Consider the following 22215-nt stretch of genomic DNA (forward strand, 5'->3'; position numbering starts at 1 on the left):
GACTTGCAGAAAAGATATGGCATTTTTAAACCACTATATTCTGCAATACTGAAACCGTCTGTGGCAGCTTGGCTGTGTTCATGTAACTGTGACTGACACTGTGGAGAAGAAGCATCTCTTACAGCTGTCAACGTGCAAAATTGCCTTTCTTATACTTGTTGTTACACCAGCTTCCCCTTCTTGGAGACCATAGATTTCCACAGCAGTTCTCTATGGTTTTATTTTGTGATCTTTTAAAACAAAACGCAACATTTTGTGTCACTGGCTGCAAAATAAAAAGTTGTACGATTTTAGAGCTGAAATGAATAAATTGATTCAACAGAACATTTTTCAGTGATTGTTTTTTTGACATGAATTGTTTTAGCCTAAATGATTTTACTGATACCGTGTGTCACTTGATTACTTATCACAGGAAGAAAAGAGGTTAAAAACTACTAAACATTACAAATAATTACTTAAAATATAATAAATAAAATAAAATACCAATATGCATTATCTTTCCCGGTATGTGAGAGTATATCTGATTTCCTGGAAGGGAAATCATCACCCATTGAGACATGAAAGCTAAACCTTCGCCAGCTGTCTTCCTTTATATCCGGTCTGACACGCAGTCTCAACTAGACTGAAACCCACATGAGCCAAGTCATAATGAGAGCAGCACGCCTGTCATGCAAACTTCACCACATGACTGCACCTTAAAGGGAATTTAAGGTTGCAAAGTGTGGCCCTCAAACCAAACAGATAAATGCTCCTGTAGCATGATGGCAGTATTAAAAGTATTTCATTCAACACATAATGAGTCTGCAGTCACTAGATTGCAGATTTTCAGACAGACTTTTGCTCAAAGTGCAGTGAGTGTGCAGTGACCCTCACTGTAGGATGCCTTTAAAGACAGGAAGTTGCAGTTAAATACCAGCGCTACCAAAGCCAGACTATCTCACTGCTCTTCATCTGTGGAGCACCTAAAACCAGTGGCTCAATAATGTCAGACTAGAAGCATGCAACAGGGACTGGTACTCAACTTTGCTGATAATGCAATTTGAGCACCGTTCAGGTAATTCCACCCACGCAGAATGTAAACTGTTTGTATGATAAAACAGAGACATTAATTTTGCAAAGACATCTTTATGTTTTTGCTGTCATTTAAATTTTTTATATTGAATTATGATTATTCTCTTCAGCAAACACAAGCAAAGAGCAAGTTAAGTTCATGTCTATGAGAAAACATCTACTTAGAGAGACTTATAAAAGCTTCAATTGATTTTAAGTGAGCTTATATAATCATTCATGCCAGTAAGAGGATGGTAAATGACACACCTTAAGCTTAAAATATATATTGATAATGAGTAATGGAGATAGCTGTGTAGCACACCGGAAACCCAAGTCTCTCTGCAGCAGGAACTGGGCAACAGTGGCACAACCACAGAAAAATGTTTTGTAATAGTTGCTATGGTAACAAGCTACAACGTGCAAAATTTCCTGGTATACAGTATATTCAGAAATACATCTGAACTGAGCTGAAGCGGATGCCAGAAATGACCAGACATGTATAGTGATGGTAGTATGCCTTTATCCCTCGCAACAAAAGGGGGACACCAACAAAAAGAGACTCCTGCTATTGATCCATTCTCTTACCAAGGGCAGAGAGGGAGTCAGGTTTTAATCTTGTTCGGTGCATGGTCTGTGCATTCATGAAGCTGCAGTTGTGGTGACTCAGTGTCTCATGTCAAGACTCAGAGCAGATTAAATGTTTGTGATGATGTTTGATCTACGTTCACTTTTACTAACTCAGAAGTGATTCAAGAAAGAAAACAATTATAATATTTCTGCAAAAAAATGGGTTCGACAAGCATCAAGTTCTTTCCCATTTGTGATACTGGGATAATGACACAATGGGAAGATGCACGCCCAAAAAATGTTGGCATGCTACTATTGACTGAAAATCTGATTTAAAGATGTGAAGACAGGAGACAGATCGGAATCATGGGTCAAGATCATGAGTTTCACAATATTTACTGAATAAAATTATGTTGCTCTAAATACTTTCACAGTTTCCACATCTGAGCTTCAACACAGTGTCATATGTCTTTTTTAGTTTGGTCACAAGATGTCACAAGAATGAACAGAAAATGTCTTATTATACCAAATAAGATTATGTGCCATTTTGGGGAAAAACCTGGCGACAAAAGATATCACATGCATGGTAAACCCAATTATCTGCATGTGTGATTAAGATGCTACCAGATCATAGGGTTAGGCAATGTGTGCAACTTTTCAGTTCTTAAAAACATACCCTATATTTTGGTGTATTTCAGTCCAGCAACAAAAATGAGAGCATAGTGAAAACAGACAAACCCTTAACTAGAAGAATCTCCTATCATCATAATCCTCAAAAGCAATAAAAGGTAAAGAAAAGCAGTAATTCAACAAAGACTTTTCTAACAGTACGCCCAAATGCTCTTATGTTAGAGGGCTTGTATCTAAGCATTAGTGCTTGAGCATCCTGCCTTGCAAAAGCTGGCAAACTTCAGATGGGCACGAAGCCCAGTCCTTGAATCAGCACAATATCACTGTGCAGCAGCGCTGGAGGAGAGAATGTTTTGTCCTTAACCCAACTGAGCCAAAATCTGACACTTACCCTGCAGCTTTTGCATCACATTAGCAATGTCCACTGACGTCCGGCCCAAGAACCTGGGAGAGGCCATGTTGTCTCGCCGCAGCTCTATGACAAGGTGGGTCACAGAAGATCGAACAGTCCTGAGTGGGACATCCCCTCCGCTTGTCACTCCCTCTCCTCCTCTCTCTTCTCTCTCTCTTTCTAATTTCACTGCAGGACCAGGCCCTATTGAATCTCAGGTTTCATGCAGGGACAGGCAGGTTTACTATCCAATAGAAGCACTTCTTCCATTCACTGCCTGCAAAAGAGAAGCATGTTAATGGGGTTTCAAATTGAGGCCACACCTTTTCTCAGGCGATTCTTTCAGTGCAGTTTGTCTTTAAGCCCACTTTCAAGAAACCATTGTATTGTACAGTGTTTTTTTGGATCTGTTGGGAAATTATCCACGTGCTTCCTGGACATCCAATAAGCCCCCCCCCCACAGAAGACATTGTGACATATTACAGTGAGAAAAGCACAGATGTCTCTTAATGCTGCGGCCTCAAACAGAGGCATGGCAAAAATTACCCATGGCACCTGTTTGAAGCACCTGAATTAATGAAAGTCAGTAGAAACACTTGTGTTTAACCCATAGACTGTATATAAAGAGGTTTAACCTTATATTTCATGTGGCTGCAGAAAGTCAAGACATTTTACAAGGATGCATAAATATAATTAAAGGCACACATCTAATGTAAACACACAAAAACTGTATGCAACAGGACAACAACCAAAGGCTGCATACAAAGTAAAATGGCTTCTACATGGTGTAACTATCTTTTTTTTTTTTGAATCGCAAACTTTCTCACTTCAGAACTTTCAAAGGGGAAGTAAAGTGTCTACGAAGGAGCTCGTGTCGAGGTCTGACACGAATGTTTCCCTTGAATGACTTTGTGGTCTGTTGTCTAAGATATTCGAAGATAATAAATATATGTTAATAATATGACCATGTAAGTGGTGCGCTGCAGGTTAGCGCACCTCCCGCTCGAGAGGAAGTCACCAAACACCACAAACCAAAAGAAGAAGCGACACGCGAGCGTCCATTAAAAACAGGACACGACTCCAGTGACGCTGAAATAAAGAACCCAGCCACAGACACCGTCCTCTGAAGGAAACACTCGGTGAAACATGTCTTCTCACCTCTGTTTGCTCTGCGGAGCATCCCAACTTTCTCCGGAAGTGTTCCTCTGTGTATGTGTTGCCTGGTTGCCATGGGTAACGGTGAAACTGAAACATGGAGGCGTGAAGAGAAGTTTGTGACAGAGACAAGATGCAGGAGGAAGAGGAAGAGGAAGTGTGTGAGTGTGTGTGAGTGTGTGCCACTTCCTGGCCTCCAAAAAAGAGCTCACTCTGCAGCCGACAGGAATCCTGGGTAATCACCACTCACCTGCTGTGAATCCCACTTGAGTCCATGTTGTCTCCCAAACAAACTGAGGACACATTCTTCTTCTTCTTTTTTCTGTCTGGTACAATGATGTGTGCAACTTTGAGCTTCCACTGCAAACATGTCCCACATATAAAATAAAAAATGTATTAATTTCTTGCTAAATGTCACATTGACAAAATAAATCGATCTGTACTTTGTCTCAGTAGCTTCGGCGAAAAACAAACAACAAACATTTTAGTTTTCAATAGTTATTTATTTTACGTAGGTTTATCTTTAATTTTCCTGGTATCTAATGTGCTCGAGTAGAATTCTTTCTCTTTGTTTGCATTTACTTAACAAAATTAAATTTTAAAACACAGTTTGTGTATTATTTTAGAGTCTATGCTGTTAAAGGCCTAATATACAGAATTTGCCCCTGAATAGTGGATGGTATGTATTGTACTGCACATGTATATCATCTATGGATGATATACATGTGCCCCCCCCCCCCCCCCCCCCCCCCCCCCAGTCCAGTTATGACATATGGAAATGATATCACGTACTTTCTTAAATTATACTCATTCCCCCTCAATGAAAAGTCTATTATTTCATTTCAGGGGTTTTAGTGTTTGTCCTCCTCAGTGTATGGTCAGTATTAGATGTTCACACAGCCACATGCTAAATTTAATACATTTTAAGGATAGGAAGAATATACTTTTAATATTGGAGAGCCATTTATTTGTATTGGTCATTTTACTATAAGAATCTGATGACTACTGCTCCCACTAATAATATATACCTCATCCCACTGAAGCCATGTGAGGTCATTGTCCAAACATATTTAGGACTTAGGAATTTTCATTAATAGATTTCAATAATAATTTCATTTCAAATGTATATTTGTTCAAAACAACTTCACCACCCACCAACATACTGACCCACACATGAGCTATCAATTCAATCAACTTCAACTTTACATGTCTACAACAAAAAGGCTGGTAAGTGCTCAAAATTGCAGTCCTTTACTGGCACCTGCTGGACAACTCTGTCATGTGAACCTCTTAACTAAAACATGGGGGAGTTTACATCATATAATAAACCCTCAGATGTAATTAAAACGTATGTATAATTCACTAGAAAGGGGATATAGTTGGGAGTAGGGCTGCAGAAAGTTGCGGTGTTATGAAAACTCTGAGGTCAGGACTGAGGTGGAAACAGAGCAACAATGGAAGGAAATCCCCACTGAGAGCTTGATAGCCTGCATTTTCTCCAGCTGATGGTTAGATTTCTATGGGTTAGCCTATCCAGAAACTTATTGGGATACTTGGAAACATTGCAGAGGATTTATTTTTCATGTCAGAGCAAGGATTGTATTTATCGTTGGGTCTAGTTTCTTTTAATTTAACCTCACAGTCATAGTACGAACATGTGTGTTATAAGGAATACATTTTGTAAACATAATGAGCCTTTCTTTACAAAATGTGTGCAGTGGGGGCAATTGTTACAAAGTACTGATGCTTAGGAAATGATGCAAAAGGAAACAACCCTGTTTCCCAGTGTTATGTCCCACACAGATAAGCAATGCACTTGCTAATTTTAAAGCCAGAGAGGGAAGGAAGCATGACAGCAAAGTTTCCGCCATAGCAAACACTATAGGGAGGGAAAAGCCAAAAAGCCCTGTCTTGGAAAAAGCTTAGTGTTCATCTGTCTGCTTGGAGTCGATGTGGAATCTAACACAAGCTTATGGTGGAATAATGGCACAAAATGAAACCCATCCATTTTCGGAAATACTAAAATCATTTAATCTTGGTGAGTGTATCTGCATTTTTCTTGTAGAAATCCAGGGACCATTTTGCGAAGCTGTAGCCTATAATATTTAAGAGTTGCATGGTTATCATATTATCAGTAAAATCATCGTATTGTTAATGCAGATGTGATCTTTGTTCAATTGAAAATCAATTTTATCAACCAAACTGGGTCTCTGAGAGCTACTTCCACACAGGTTTTCAGACTTCCAGAGCGCAGTGGAAAATAAGGAAATTAACTTTGAATAAAGCTTTGAACAACTTTAGGAGAAAAATATGTTTCTGCTAAGTCTGACTGTCGCCAAGGTTAAAAAAAGTAGTATGGACCACACTTGAAATGAATTTCCACCAGACAACTGTTATTTATTTCATATCGCAGGTTGAAAACCTTTATATTTGTATTTCGCTTCTCTGTGGATTTTTGTTTTATTCCATTTTAACTTGTTTCAGATGTTCTATTTTAAACCCTATGTATGGAGTTTTCCTTTTTTATTTATAATCTTAAAACCTGTTAACATGTTGAAGTGTCTTGAAGTCTATGAAGCACTACAACACATCTGTTCACTTGCCTATCACAACTTTCCTGAGAAACTCTTGTAATCAATTTCAAGTAATGAATCAATATCCTGAGCATTTGTCATTTGGTGAAAAACAAAAATCAATAAAAGTTGGAGTTCAGTTGAATGTGTCACAGTGATGATATGGTCAGTTTGCGCTCCACGATACTGGATAGACAGTGAACCCACACAGCAGGTATGATGTAAGATTTTATATAACACAGAGCCCAGTTTAGATGTACCTACCAATGATAAATCAATACAGCAGAGCAACGTTTCCTACATCAAATCTGAGATGCACTTCCTGCAGCAGATGTACATTTCTTCTCTATGATAAATAAGATTTTACTCCAAGCTTAAAATGCAGCTAAGGAAATAACCATCACCTATTTTTAGAACAACACAACAACACATGTATAGCCTCACACTCCACTAATCATTTCCAACTTTATTTTTATCCGGCTTTATCTCCCTTTTCCAACACTCCAGGTGATATGATCCTAGCCTTCTGTTTATCTGTCCTCGTGGGCCTGCTGCTCGGTGCCATGGTTTACGTTCTGCTGACCTGGGCGTCCAGGCGCCGGGCCACCGCCAGGATCACCAGACGCTCCATAAAGAAATCTGGCACCTCACAAACCAATAACCCCACGAGCAACCAGATGGGCCTTTACCGCAGCACATTCCTGAGTGTGTACAGACAGCCGTCCCTGGAGCCAGTGGGTCCTCTGGGGAGCAAGCCCGGTGCAGACACCTCCACCTTTCGGCCTCTGCCCAGGAGGAGCAGGGCCGGCCTGGAGATGGCCGAGGACACGCAGGTCAGCATGCCTGAGGACACGGTGGCTTCCATCTCATCGGATTCAGCATCACTGGTGCCAAACAAGAGACACTCCTTCTGGTTGGGGGGCAATGGACTTAAAGGCTTCCTCCCCTCACAGACTCCCCCTCCTGCGTACGACAGTGTGATCCATGCTTTTGAAGAGACTTGCACTTGAAACCGTCGACGTAAATAAACAAGAAACAACAACTGAAAAAGGTGAACATTGTTGGACTGCAGCCGACTCTCTGGTTGTGTTCTGCTCTTTATGAGGAACAGTTGTCTCTGCATGCTGAGTGAGCAGACAATCTCTAACGCCTGACACAGGGAACAAGACTTTTATACATCCTGGTAGAGTCAGCTCAGTATTACATAAGGTGATATATACTAGTGGTGCAACTAACTGTTTAATTTGCAGATTTAATAATTTGTTGTTTTCTCTATAGTGTGTCACAGAATTACAGCACATGGCCATCACAGGGCCTCAGGTGACCTCTTCAGGTTTATTGTTTTGTTCCCAAATTAAAAAATATTAAATTCACAGCAATATAACACAGAACAAGCAGCAAATTCTCCCTTTGGAATATTCGACATTTTAGGTTTGAAAAAAATGACACAAATGATTAACAAATTAATCGACTAATCACTGCAATTGCCGGACATTTCATAACGCCCGTTGTAGTCCACTGAGAAACTCTAGTGGCGAGAGAATTGGGATTCAGTTGTGATTGTGTGAAAATGAGGGGGATACTGTGCGCTAGATAGTTTTCAATATCTATTACACAATAAAGAATTATTATTATTACTCCAGTGCTTGTGTTTTGTGCAAATATGAAATACTCAAGAAGTTGCTTCTTTAAAATAAGTGAATCTGGTGCAATCATAACGCTGCTTAAATGTGACATAGTGGAGAAACATGGTGAAAAATCTGATTCCTAATTTATGATACTTATAGCTCAGACTCATTACATCAAATATGTCACTTCAACTTCACCATGGAGTCCTGTAAGGTTGCCATTATGAGACAAAACCCCCCTTTCTGAGGTGTTTAAATATATCCAGTATTCCTTACACCAGACTTGATATAAAAAAGGGCCAAATTAAGACAAAAATGCCAATAATCACTCCCAGTGATTTTTGACGAGCGCATTGGGTGTTTTATTAGATTATTCAAATGTCGTTTGAAAATTCGGGGCTGTGTTGTCCGTGCTATCTGCCTCATGGCAACCCGTTTTAAAGCCACAACCCGAAAGTGCGCCAGCGGAGGAGAGGCAGCGCCTGGTGACACGACCGCACTGTGCGCCGCTGCCCGCATCTGGAACAAGACGTTTTCGCAGCAGTGTCAGGTACGATGCTCGTCCTTGTGCATCCATATGATTCAAAACACTTCTGCATCGCTACATGTTTGTCGGTCTCGTCTGCACCGACTCGTTCGCATTGCTGCATGCGGCCACATAACGCATTTTGAACGAGAAATCCAGAGGATGTGATGTGCAGTGTAGTGAGAGACCTTTGCAGACGAGATGATGGGTGTTTTACTTCGACTCATATCCAATGCTGCAAAATCTGCAACTCACAAAAGCAGATTTCATTATTTAGATTCATATTTTTGGTGTTGTTTTTATCATTAGAATATGTTAAATATCTGTTCCATACTAAAACAATTAATGTAATGTCATATAATGTAATGTAATGTAATGTAATATATGAGTTCACATCCTTGTCTGGCTGCTCTGGTGTTTGACGTAAAATGGGAAGAACAGACAGCATCAGTACCCATGGAGACTGCTGAGAGTGCCCTGGTCTCCAATGCAGTGATGCTGTTGCATAGAGACCGAGAGAAACTGTGAAATCCAAGGTTGATGCACTGAATGACAACGCGTCTATTTAAAGCAACACTCATCTTGGTCCCTCTCTTTCTTTCTCTCTTTCTTTACTTGTTGAATGATTATCCCTTTTTTATCAGGATTTTTGCACAACTCTCCCACCTGGAAGACCAGGGATGGGCCGCCTGGCGTTAAAAGAAGCCTCACATCTTTTCATGGCAAACTCTGAAGAGCAGAGCTGCTTGATTTAATGAACATATAGAGCTGGACGACATCTGCCTGTATGATGCATTTCACTTGCCCGTAGATTATTGTGCAAGTAGCAAGAGCAGAGCAGCCATTACCCTTCAGTGCAGCAATTGAATGGAAATATGGACACCTTCAATGGAGGGATTTTGACTCAACATGTCCAGGAACCATGAGGTATGTTCAATTCTTGTCGAATCACAGATTAATGTTATCATCCGTTTGCCATTTTCATAAAAGATTGTAACACACTGCATGATTCACCTGTTTGTGGGCCATAATGTGCAGCCAAACGTTATTCGGACTCACAACATTTGGTTTTATATTGAAGGGCTAATCCAACAGTTTCCAAAATATCAAGTAAGAAACACTTAAAACTAGAATATTTATTTGTAGCAGAATGTGCCACTATTTTATATTTAGTATAAACATCATGTCTCCTCAATAAAGCGATAGGGAATACACAATGTTCTCAGACAGTGGAACAATATGATCTTTAACAATCTAAAGCTAATTAAGGGGGAATAAATATATTTCCATGGTTGACCTTTTAGACACATTCTTTTCACATATTCTGGTTAAAGCATTTAATCTCATATGTTATTAATCAAAATGAACAAAGCCAGAAATTTATTATTTTTACAGGCTTTGCATTTTGCCCTAAAATGGAATTCATACAATATTTCCTTTTTGGACAAACATGAGACAGACTGTAGTGATGATGTAATGTACAGACAAATCTCACAGCTGCTCTGTACACAGTGAATAACAGAACAGCAGCTTGAGATGCCACCATGGTGATTATCTTCATGAGACCCATTAGGATGGAACACACGTTTCAACTGATTTGTGAATCTCTGTAAGATGACATCTGCAAAAGTAGATATGTGTGAGGCACATGAGTAGATCGAAAGTCATTTCCTCTATAACTTTCAACTTCTCACGTTCAGACCAAAGACTTTAATGTTAGACCACACCTTCATCAAATAGTCATGTCCATGGTGTGCAACAGAAAAACTGTTTAATCACTGGTCTTGAGCTATTGTTCATTAAATTATCACAGCATAAATTATCTAGAATACATAGTATACATTTAGTAAAATGCAATAGAAAATACATTACCTACAAATCTTGAACACCACAGACAGAATTGCACATAAGCACAAAACGTACTATATTTTCCATGACTAGCCATTTTGCAAAGATTTCATTAGATTGTAGAAAATTCTCACCACAAGTTCCATTTAGAGGCTGTTCTGGAGCTTTTAGGCTTTTCACATGATCTTCATCAGCAGATGGAGTTTAAAGTCCATTTTTCCTGAGTATTGTAAGCACATATTATTCATGCTGGGTTAAAAGAGTGAGATTAAAGTGTATTCCTGACTACGCAAATAGAATCTGACCAAACATGGTCCATTTAGTAGCTGTTGTGGAGCGTATGAGCTTTCGCTTGATCTTCCTTGAGGAGACTATTTGATCCCCAGCCCAGAATACACTTTCAGTCATATTTATTTACAGTCTTTCTCTACATGGTATACCCCATTGTTGCTGATGGATTCCCTACATTAGTAACCACAGCTCGCCTCATGCTGACCATGACAACAGCCAACATTGTACATCCTTAGTATTTAAGTGGAGCCACGGGCTGACAATGAACTGAACAATGCACATTATCCAGTTTTATTATGAAATCAACCATAGTGTAGCAGCTCTAACTTTCCTCTTTGCCCACATCACCAGCCTGGTCACTCAGTAGGGATGTTGGCTGCCGTGGAACATGGTCCCATCCTCTGCAGCGACTCCAACATCCTCTGCCTCTCGTGGAAAGGCCGGGTCCCCAAGAGCGAGAAGGACAAGCCGGTCTGTCGGAGACGGTACTATGAGGAGGGCTGGCTCGCCACGGGGAACGGGAGGGGAGTCGTTGGGGTGACGTTTACTTCGAGTCACTGCAGGAGAGACAGGAGTACACCTCAGAGAATCAATTTTAACCTACGAGGACACAACAGCGAGGTGCCGTATATTCACTTCAGCATTACCACTCTCCTCAGCAACGTTTTTTTCAGCGATATGTGTTTACTGAAATAGAAGTTAAACACATAAAAGCATGTTCCACATAGAAAAAAATTCATTTTCCCTTCACGTAATCCTGCTAAGAGACAGACAAACGAATTGCAATGATAACATCTTTCCCCGGGGTAATACGTAAAAAATCTGTCAATTCACAGAATCTAAATGGGCAAAAACACACTAAAACAAAAATAAATGTATCTGCAATATAAGATATAGTGTAAAAGCCACATACTGTAGATGCATTCAATGTACGGATTCAGGTGATGGGAACATCATGTCCATATTTGCACATCAAACTGCTAGATACACAGGAGGTGACAGTTTGCAAATGCATTATTTTTATTATTATTAGAACATATTTATTGACTTTTGTGTCTCTATGCTATTCCCTTCCATCTGTGTTGAATTTAAAATGCTTTTTTTGCCATTATGCTCGTGCTGGATATTAATCATTAATTCCTCTGTGCGGGCAGCCACCTGCGCTTGAGAAAAATAGTAAGAGGAGCTGTGTTTTATGCTTTTTATAGGTTGTCTTGGTGCGTTGGAATGAGCCCTTTCAGAAGCTGGCCACCTGCGATATGGAGGGAGGTATTTTTGTGTGGATCCAGTATGAAGGAAGATGGTCTGTGGAGTTAGTGAACGACAGAGGAGCCCAGGTATACCAATACCAATATAAAACTCAAACAACAAAATCCTCCACTCAATTTATCTTCATGTGGAGCCCCTACACAAATTAAACAACAGAAATATTTTAGCATATTACACTTTAAGCTTGTGTGTAAAAATAATAAGACAGAGGCTAAAATATGGATTTTTAAACGTGCCTCTCCCATGGAGTACAACAATAGAAAAGATAGAGGCGACACAATTTTATATAGGCTTCTATTGAGGCCTATATATGTCAGGTAATAATTTTTGATACAGATTGTGTGTAATTATAATAACACCTAGTACAAATGCACATTGGACTCTGTTACACATATTTCCGCTGTATAATTATCATTTTTACACAAATGCATTGACAGTGAACATTTCTTTCCACCAGGTGAGTGACTTCACCTGGTCACATGACGGCACTCAAGCCCTTATCGCGTACAGGGACGGCTTCGTGTTAGTCGGCTCAGTCAGTGGACAAAGACACTGGTCCTCAGAGATTAACCTGGAGAGTCAAATCACCTGTGGCATCTGGACCCCTGATGATCAGCAGGTACGCATCAGCGGCTTGAAGTAACACAAACTTGATGTCATAAAAACTCAAAAGGTGTTTAATTTGTCCAGTTTAACCTACTGTAAAAAACATGGCAGCCTCCGTAGAGAGGACCTGCTCATGTAAATATAAGGTATTTGAATATAAAGGGCTCATTCGAGGGTAAAGAAAACAACAGTTCGTACAATTAAGATGAAACACAGTAGTGAAAACATCAGTAGGATTATTTTATATTCAATATCTCCCAAAAGATCCCTTTCACCTAAATCTCACACCCTGAACCTTTAATGTACACTGCCCCCTCAGGTGTTGTTTGGTACAGCAGATGGGCAGGTGATAGTAATGGACTGCCACGGCCGGATGCTTGCCCATGTTCTGTTACATGAGTCTGACGGGATCGTGAGCATGTCCTGGAACTGCCCGAATTTCCTGGTGGAGGACAGCACAGAGAGTGACACAGACTCTGACGACAATATTCTGCCTTTAGGTGCAAACACACAAACACACACACACACACACACACACACAGACACACACAGACACACACACACCCCTCCTCTGCTCATATGACGACTCGCCACCTTCAGTTAACTGAATTTATTCTTCTGTTTTCCTCCAAGTGCGGCGAGTCAAGCCACTGTTAACAGTCACCTTCTTATCGGGAGATATCAGTCTGATGAACAACTACGATGACCTCTCTCCTGCTGTAATTCGCTCAGGGCTGAAAGGTAAAAGAAATAATGTCACAATGAGATATGTCTTAGTGCTCATCATCTGTTTTTTGAATATGTTTTTTTTTTTGGGTTCACAGATGTTGAGGCCCAGTGGTGCTCCCAGGGAGATCTGCTGGCTGTGGCCGGCATGGAGAGACACGGGCTTCCTCCCGACTCTGTGTGTGCATCCATCATGAAGAACGCCCTTGTTAAGTTCTATAACGTCCAAGGAGAACACATCTACACTTTGGAGACACCGGCACAGGTTGGTCTTACCTAAATTGGAGGGGAAAAGGGGGTTGTCCAGTAGACGTGACCTTTGACCTGTAATATTGGTTTTGCATTTGTGTGATCATGCCATAAGACGTCTTTTTTGATTAGCTGTTATGGCATGAAAATGATATGTTCATTTCTTCAGTTGATTTCCATCACACTAGAATAAATGATAAACAAAGTATTTAAAGTTTTGAGACTTTTACTTCCATTGCACCTTTCAATACAGAAGCACTTCACCTTTAGGAGCTTAATTCAATACAAGTGTGAAAAATTACTGAGGCTACGAAATAACTCACTAAGAATTTAGAACCTAACCAAAAATGGATGAGCTCTTTTGTTGTGGATCTTTTTTTTCAGAGGCCCATCACCACCATCTGTTGGGGTCACAGAGACTCTCGTCTCTTCCTTGCCTGCGGACCAGCTCTGTACGTGGTGCGTGTGGAGCACAGGGTCGCCAGCCTCCAGCTCTTATGCCAGCAGGGTATCGCCAGCGCCCTGCGAGAGGAGAAAGATGTGGGGAAACTCAACATGCCGTCGTTGCTCTGCTCTTATGTCACCACTGCTTTCATACCGACCATCAAGGTGAAGCGATCCCTGCTGAGAAGCAATCCTAGACAACCCACTTTCAAAAAACTGATGACAGCGACATGTTTTCATATGAGTGTCCAGAAATCTCACAGCCCTTTCCTCTCTTTGTTCTAGCCCCCAATCCCTGACCCCAACAACATCCGGGACTTTGTCAGCTATCCCACCGCGGGCAACGAGAGGCTCCACTGCACCATGAAGCGGGCGGAAGACAGCCCGGAGGCAGGCGGACCCTGCTACACTCTCTACCTGGAATATTTAGGAGGGCTGGTGCCTATTCTCAAAGGAAGGAGGATCAGCAAACTACGGCCTGAGTTCATCATCATGGATCCAAAAACAGACAGCAAAGCAGGTGAGGATATTCACATTGAACTGATAAGAACACAACATATTGTTTTTGGTAGATGTTGCCGAGGTGCATCTGGAATTTTCCAATAAAAAGAAGACATTTTTGGGGAAATATGCTTGTTGTCTTCCTGTAAAATGAGATGAGCTGCTTAGTTTGGCATTGAAAGTGGTAGCATTTAGATAAGCTCTTCTGGTTTTGTATGTTTTCAGCTTTGCTTTTCCTCCAGCTTCCAGTCTTCATGCTTCTGTTCTGTTGAATGCACTTATTGTAAGTCTCTTTGGATAAAAGTGTCTGCTCGATGATCTGTAATGTACATTTTAATCATCTCTTGGCATTAGCTCCATAGCTCGTGCTCAGACAGAAAATTCCAGTAGACTCGTTAGCAGACCTGCTTAAAGGTCAGAAATCCTGTTCCTTGTCATCTTGAAATAGAATCTGTGCCTTTTCATCCAGCTTGTGCTCCATTGTAGAATGACATATTCATGCTGTGTGGCCATCGTTCACCTTGAATAAGAACAAACATTCTCTGCAGTGATGACGGCTCCTCTCTGACGTAACATGGTCTCAGGCCTGATGCAGGAACAGTCTGTGTAATGACCGGGCAGTCGCTTTAGGTCTGAGGTCCCACCAAACGTTTTCTTGCTTTTGATAGATATTGTAGACTTTATTCAAATCCCGTTCACTGTGTTTGTCTTTTCAGAGGAGGTGTGTGTGAACCCCATGATCTCATACGCCGACAGCTGTAACTGCTCTGACTCCAGTGACATTGAGTTGAGCGACGAGTGGGTCGGGAAGAAGTCACCAAAGTTATCCAGAGGAAACAGGTCAGAAATGATATAAATTCACTTTACACAGGCCTTTGATTCACCACGATAATGCTCATATTTCACATAAGGGGAAGATAACTAAAAAATATTAACCTTTTTGTTTCAAAGGATGAACATAGAATTAAGAAAATCGCCCAAACTCTCACGGGTCAATCAGGAAGGCCAGCGGTCACCACGGTTACCAACAAAGAAGCCTCCAGTTCGATCTCCCAGTCTGACTCGACGGGAGTTTTCTATGGATGGAATCACAGAGGTATGATATGCTGGGAAGACTGTCCACTATTTAATCTGTATGACCTGTACATAAAATCATACTGGAGTGTCTGCATCAGAATTTTGTCTTGGCCATTACAATAATTTTGTTTTCATAAAAGAATAACTGTTTTGTTTTTATATAAATATTTATGAAAAATGAAATCAATTATAATTATACATATTAACAGATCATTTTGTCTTTAGGCTCATACTTGTTTTTAATTTTTAATTTTATATCCATTCTCTTCGTTTCACAGCACAACTACCTTGCTCAAGTCACATCCAACATATGGGGGACAAAGTTCAAAATTGTCGGACTTGCATCGTTCCTCCCCGCCAACCTGGGAGCAGGTAAATAAATCAATGTTAAAAGCTGCACATACACATGACGTTCATAATTTGGACTAATTTACGAGTCATAATCATTTTTTTCTATCTTTTAGTCATCTATAAGACCAGTTTACTTCATTTGCAACCGAGGCAGATGACGATCTACCTGCCGGAAGTGCGAAAGATTTCTCACGACTTCATGAGCCTGCCCGTGTTCAACCCTAATGTGTTCAGTGAAGATGAGGACGATTTACCAGGTGTGAATAAATAAAAGTACCATATTCTCAGATTTAAGGAAATGATTGTTCATGAGTTTTCACCAACTATGTATTCTTTGTTTTTATAAAGTTATGGGGCCGTCGGGAGTGGCAGGAGACAATCCTCCCTGTACGGTCAACATTCCCATCGCTCCCATCCACAGCCCAGCTCAGGCCATGTCCCCGACTCAGAGTATCGGCCTGGTTCAGTCTCTCCTGGCCAATCAGAATATTCAGCTCGACGTCTTGACCAACCCCACAGCCACTGCAGTGGTGGCAGCTGCAGCAGCTGCAGCTTCTTCCCCTGTCACCGATCACGGCCAGGATGCAGTTGCAACACCGTACCCAGTGCCAACCAGATACTCAAACCCTGGCCAGGTGATCTTCAACGGGCTGGAGATGGGTCCTCTTCTTCCTGGTACTCTACCACCTCCGCCTCACCATCTCCCACCACAGCCTCACCCACAGCGGTCTCATTCGCAGCAGCCTCGCCAACAGTCAAAGCAGTCGCAACAAATGCAGACGCAGCAGCAGCAGCAGCAGCAGCAGAAAATGCATCATCATCAACAACAGCAGCAGCAGCAGCAGCAGCAGCAACAGCAACACCATCATCAGTCGCAGTCACAACAGCAGCAACAACAGCAGCAGCAACAACAGTTACAGCAGCAACATCAACAGCTACAGCAACTGCACCAGCAGCAGCAGGCGCTACATCAACAGCAGCAACAGCATCAACAACAACTGCAGGCTCAGCAGCACCAACAAATGCAGCAAAGTCAACAGCAAGTGACAACCCAACAGCTGCAGCACCAACACCAAATCCAGCAGCAGCAGCAACAGATGCAGATGCAGCATGAGCAGATGCAGCAGCAGCAGCAGCAGATGCAGCAGCAGCAGCAGCAGATCCGGCAACAGATCCAGGAGATGAGGCAGCAGCAGCAGCAGCTCCAGCAGCAGCACCAGCAGATCCAGCAGCAACATCAGCAGATGCAGAGGCAGCACCAGCAGATGCAGCACCAGCTGAAGATGCAGATGTCGTTGCCTCCACCTCCGACTGGCTATCCAACCATTTCCTTACAGCAGATTCATATTCTGCCACAAATTCCTTACCCGTCCAGCGAACTGGGCCTAGACCGGGTTGAGCGTGTGCACACTCTGAAGCCAAGTCTGCCGCGGACTTTACCCCCCTCCTTCAACGACACAGATGGGTCCATCGAGATTCAGATGAGAAAGGTGAATCCTCCTCCTCCATATCCAGGCACTGTAGTCTCTGCAGGCGCAGCTGCAGCTACAGCCGCAGCTGCACCTCAGACTCTTGTCACAAACAGCCCAAGCATCCTGGCACCTGACCCCTGTCTGAAAAAGGATGAGTTCTTGCTTCACCCTATCACTTTGCAGTACCCGACACCTCTGGGGTATGAAAGGATCACAACCTTTGACAGCAGCGGCAACGTGGAGGAGGTTTGTCGGCCACGCAGGCGCCTCATTCGAAACCAAAATGCATACACTGTGCATGGCATCGGAGGCTCTGCCACACTCAAAGTCACCTCCTCTGAGAATAAAAAAGTTCAGCTTCCGTACAGCTCAGCAACACTTAGTCGTCTTTCTGTCCCTCGCTACTCGATACCAAGTGGAGACCCTCCTCCTTACCCTGATCCAGCCAATCAAGTAACTGCCACACTTCCTCCCCCCCAGAGAATGGACAGCAGTCTTATTCATGCCACTCTACGTCGTGACCGCAGGGATGTGGGACTGAAAGTGCCACAGATGATGGAAAGCTCAAGAACCCTTCCAACCAAGGCAAAAATGAACAGTGCATTAGCTCTCTCCTACCAGCAGAGGGTGCCCACTACATTGTACACATGCACACAGTGCAGCAGTAACAGCAGCAGCACCAGTGTCAGTGTCAGTGGAGGTGGAACTACAAGTAGTGGTATTGCAGGTGGCACAGTGGTGAGGCAGGACTTCCCTCCAGGGAAAGGTGCACATCACAGTACGATTATCGTGCACTCCAAGAGCACATCCCCCCTGGCCTCCCAGTCATCGTACAGTCTGCTGGGTGCTGTTGATAACAACCATGACAGAACAGTGTACGTAAACTCTGCCTTTACTGAAGACGAGACTTTAAATCAACAGTGTCACCTTGAAAAATCCGTGCGTCAGCTGACTCTCGGAGATGTCAGTTTGACGGTGAAACGCCCTCCGCCTTACCAGTGGGACTCATCCACGGCCGAGGAGTTTTGGCTCACCCCAGAGCAAACCATGCTAGCTCCTCCACCAGGACCTCATAAACCTCCTCCACTCATCATCAGTCAGGCTCAACACTTGGACATGACACGCCTTCCCTTTGTGCTCACAACGAAACCGCCAGCAAGTCCGAGCACGAGCACCCTCACTTTTCCATCAGGTTACCAGATATCCCTCTCACCTTTTCCTCCAGGTGTGGGTCACAGCGGCCCGCAGCTTCAGACCTTACAGAACCCTCCACCACAATGCTCTCCAAACGAAGTGGTTGCCTCAGGCCCTTTTGCTCAGCAGGATCCCACTTTGGTCTTACCACCAGGTTACCCTCCGAGTCTCGCTAACCTGGCTTGCTGCCCCCTCCCTCCGATGTATCCTGGAGCCAGCTCATGTTCCGGACTTCAGCTGCACCCTGTCAACCTTCACCCCTGGAACCCCTACCCCTGCCCACCACCCATGCAAGACCCTCCTGCACCTCCCCTCCCAACCAAAACCCATCAGATTTTAGAGAAGCCAATTCTCTCCCCACCTCCCCCAACTGCACCACCTCCACCACCTCCTCTCCCGCCCCCCCCCTCCACCTACCGAGCTACCACCATCCAAAAGTGCCACAGAGGATTTAACAGAGTCTGCGAACAACTTTCCAGAGCCATCATCCCTGAATGAAAGCCCTGTGCCGCAGGAGTCGGAGCGCTTCAACAAGAAGAGCCGTAAAAGACTGGACAGCAGGGCTGAGGAGGCCAACATGACCACCGTCTCCGAGGGCAAATCCAGAAAGGAAGGGCGAGCGCTGTCCGACTTCAACACGCTCATTTCCAGCCCGAGGCTTGGCAGCAGAGAGAAGAAGAAGCCCAAGGGGCCGAGAGAGCAACTCAATAAAACCAAGAAGATGAGCAGAACAACGAATGAGTTCCAGGATAGTTCCGAGAGCGAGCCAGAGCTGTTCATTAGCGGCGATGAGCTCATGAACCAGAACCAGAGTAGTAAGAAGAGTTGGAAGAACAAGCGCAGCCAGCGTATGGCGAGCGAGCTGGAGGAGATTAAATGTCGTAAAGCGAATGAAAGAGAGGACCGCAGTTTAGGCAGCCAAGGATTTGTCTACGTCATGGCCAATAAACAACCATTGTGGAACGAAGCCACGCAGGTCTACCAGCTGGACTTCGGAGGACGAGTCACGCAGGAGTCCGCAAAGAATTTTCAGATCGAGTTAGATGGTCGACAGGTAAAGAAATAATCTGATTTCATGGTTGAAATCATTGGGTGTGACATTAAAACAATCGGTAACTAAGTGATACTATTGAGGTTATTTTTAGTTGGTCACAAAATTGATGTAAATATCTCATATTTGAAAGTGGGATCATTATTTTTCAGTTTTTATCACATTCAATAAAAGTCGAGAAGATAATGAGTGCACTAATTGATAATTCAATTATAATTAGTGGTAGATTAATCAACAATAAATGTTCTCTCACTTTTTAGGTGATGCAGTTCGGGCGGATTGATGGCAACGCTTACATCTTGGATTTCCAGTATCCTTTCTCAGCAGTGCAGGCATTTGCTGTGGCCTTGGCCAATGTGACTCAAAGGCTGAAGTGAAAGGTTTATTTTGTGTTGGTGCAAAAGAATCCAAAAGAAGCTGCAGTGTGAGTCCCTGTACACATCTCAGTGCGGGGCTGCACCTGCCAAAGTGTCAGTGTTGCAGGGGAAGAGATTATTACACGAGTTGCACATGCAGATAATTTACAGGAATCTATTAAAGGTAAAGTCTGGGTCATTGTTGATGAAAATTATATCAGTACATCCATAACTTCTATTTCATGTATTGAATGTATTCATTTTATTCTTTAAATTATATTTTCTGGAATTAAAAAATACTCTCTATCATTGGATAAAAAGTACTTTATTAGTACTTGATTGATTGATTCAAGTTACTTCTAAATCAGCCTCCATGGTTTAAGACATCCTCCCACTTTTTAAATACTCACCAATTAATCTCAATGTATGACAAATCAATAATCATTTAACGTACCTTTGTGGAGTTTATACATAAAATAGTAGATTTTCTAAGATGCAGCAACATTCAAATTTGCAAATAAAATTTTACAAAGCCATATCGTATCTAATTGAAACGCTGCACTGAAGTTCAAAATAATTTAAAGAAAATTAAGAATGAGGTTTTAATGTGAGTATAAACCTATTGTTATTGCTGTTTGAATACACATTGTCTTTTTATTCTTTATTCAAATCCATTTTTTTCTGTTGAACATGTATTAGAATAATATACTGATTAGACATACTCATTTTATAAGTTGCAACTATGCATCTGAACTCAGTTGAATAGGGCTAACTGGGTACAGTTACCCATAGCTCGTATATGTTCTATCCATGTTACTTCTATGAAGTTGTGCAATGGACATATTAAATACATGTTCTTTTGGCCACAATACTGAAAATCACCATTCACAGCCAGTATAGTTTTTCATGTGTGAAATTTAAACACAATTTCTTTATCCACCCTCCCATTAGAATGGCTGGAATTTGTCAGAGGTGGTAAATAGTAAATCTACATGTGCCAAATAAAGAATGTGTTTGACTGAAACAAAGTCAGTTGGAAAAAATGGTATAAAATGGTCTAACATAGATCTCATCGCCAAACAGAATCACTTACCGACTGTTACGATTGAGATTCTCTCAGTCGGTCTCTCCTGACCGGCTCTGTGTTGTTTTCATGGGGTGTTTATGATGCTGCTTGAAAACTGCATTTGAATGTGAAGTACAGTAGTTTTGCCTCCTTGGAAGTCAGTGCTGCTTTAGATAGAGCTTGTGTGCAGTGATGCTACCTACATAGGACTGATGTTATATTTGCAAAAGAAAATATATAGCGCTGCTTGCACTGTGTATTTAGTAAGTGACCTGACATCATCATTATATGCATAGAAATAAATGTGCTTATATGTTGTTACTTTTAGTAATTTTCTAATTTTTTTTCTGTAACATGGATTTTTTTTTTGATGTTACACTTGTAGAAAATAAGAAGGAGAACAATAAACTTGCAAAGATGTATAATACCACTTATTCATAAATTGATAAGATCAACAGCTAGTATGAGATTCATGTAGAATTGGTGCTAATGTAAAAAGAAACACACGTGGAAATATCAGGACGTTTGTTATTAGAAGGTTATTTTGAGGAAAGTATTTTGAAAGAGGCACAAGAAACGTTTTAGTGCGTAGAGTTTTCTTTTAAGAGCTTTTCATCCAATGCAGACGTCAGCGATGGTGTGTGTCCTTTTTCAGCAATACTGCCGAATGAATAGTTGGTTGCCTGATTATTTTTTTCTCTCTTATTTCGTGAAGGAAACAAAAATGTTGCGACCATAGGTTGACAAGGACCTATAGGCTGAGCATAATCTAATAAAAAAAACTCTATTGTTCCAATTGTTTTTGTTGTTGCTCTTTTTTACTGTGATGTAAAGTTAAAGGTCCCAGAACAGCACAGCACAGGATTCCTGCTTCAGTCTGTTTGTTGTGCGATGATAAAGGGATCAGTTGTTGAATAGTATGATAGTTCAGTAAGAGTACTTTTACCGATTGGATTAGTACTCATAGGGGCAACATGGGCTTATTTAGCCAGCTGTAAAACAGCAGCGTTGTCGCAGTTTGTGTCTTTTTTCCCAGATTGTGCCGGAAGAACCCTGTCAAATAAAATGATGATGATCTGAACAAAGAAAGAATCGTAGAGGACCACAGAGACAGTGCCACCCTCCCTGTGCTCAGATTAGTGCAGGAGCTCTCATAAGATTAAATCAGTTGCATCACCGCAGGGTAATTCTGAA

The 22215-nt window shown here is 42.0% G+C and overlaps 3 protein-coding genes across 8 annotated transcripts in view; 2 read left to right on the forward strand and 1 right to left on the reverse strand.

Moving 5' to 3' along the window:
- syne1b (spectrin repeat containing, nuclear envelope 1b) overlaps positions 1-3947 on the reverse strand; it is a 70973-nt gene extending 67026 nt beyond the window's left edge. For 5 of the 6 annotated variants that reach the window (XM_069535890.1, XM_069535898.1, XM_020098017.2 and 2 more), the window contains exons 1-2: positions 3797-3935; positions 2639-2915 (exon numbers count right to left, since the gene is read on the reverse strand). In XM_069535890.1, the coding sequence (XP_069391991.1) occupies positions 2639-2705 (67 nt within the window). In that variant the 5' untranslated portion in view covers positions 2706-2915; positions 3797-3935. Of the gene's footprint in view, positions 1-2638; positions 2916-3796 lie in introns of all 6 variants that reach the window. The other variant, XM_069535892.1, reaches the window with a different exon arrangement.
- A 1706-nt stretch (positions 3948-5653) lies between these two features.
- Positions 5654-8003, forward strand: myct1b (myc target 1b). The gene is made up of 2 exons (XM_020097994.2): positions 5654-5831; positions 6874-8003. The coding sequence occupies exons 1-2, from the start codon at positions 5744-5746 to the stop codon at positions 7374-7376; spliced, it is 591 nt and encodes a 196-aa protein (XP_019953553.1). The 5' UTR covers positions 5654-5743; the 3' UTR covers positions 7377-8003.
- Positions 8004-8120: 117 nt separating this feature from the next.
- On the forward strand, positions 8121-21817 carry tulp4b (TUB like protein 4b). Its single transcript, XM_069535833.1, is given in 17 exon segments — positions 8121-8544; positions 9165-9447; positions 11011-11280; positions 11868-11996; positions 12386-12547; positions 12854-13034; positions 13168-13275; positions 13359-13525; positions 13894-14118; positions 14239-14473; positions 15171-15294; positions 15406-15550; positions 15810-15903; positions 15996-16139; positions 16231-18947; positions 18949-19602; positions 19860-21817. Coding segments are annotated over 16 exon segments (5490 nt in total). The 5' UTR covers positions 8121-8544; positions 9165-9429; the 3' UTR covers positions 19977-21817.
- The last annotated feature ends 398 nt before the right edge of the window (positions 21818-22215 follow it).

This window comes from Paralichthys olivaceus, chromosome 12 (assembly GCF_024713975.1).
Source record: "Paralichthys olivaceus isolate ysfri-2021 chromosome 12, ASM2471397v2, whole genome shotgun sequence".
NCBI classification, from domain to species: Eukaryota; Metazoa; Chordata; class Actinopteri; order Pleuronectiformes; family Paralichthyidae; genus Paralichthys; species Paralichthys olivaceus.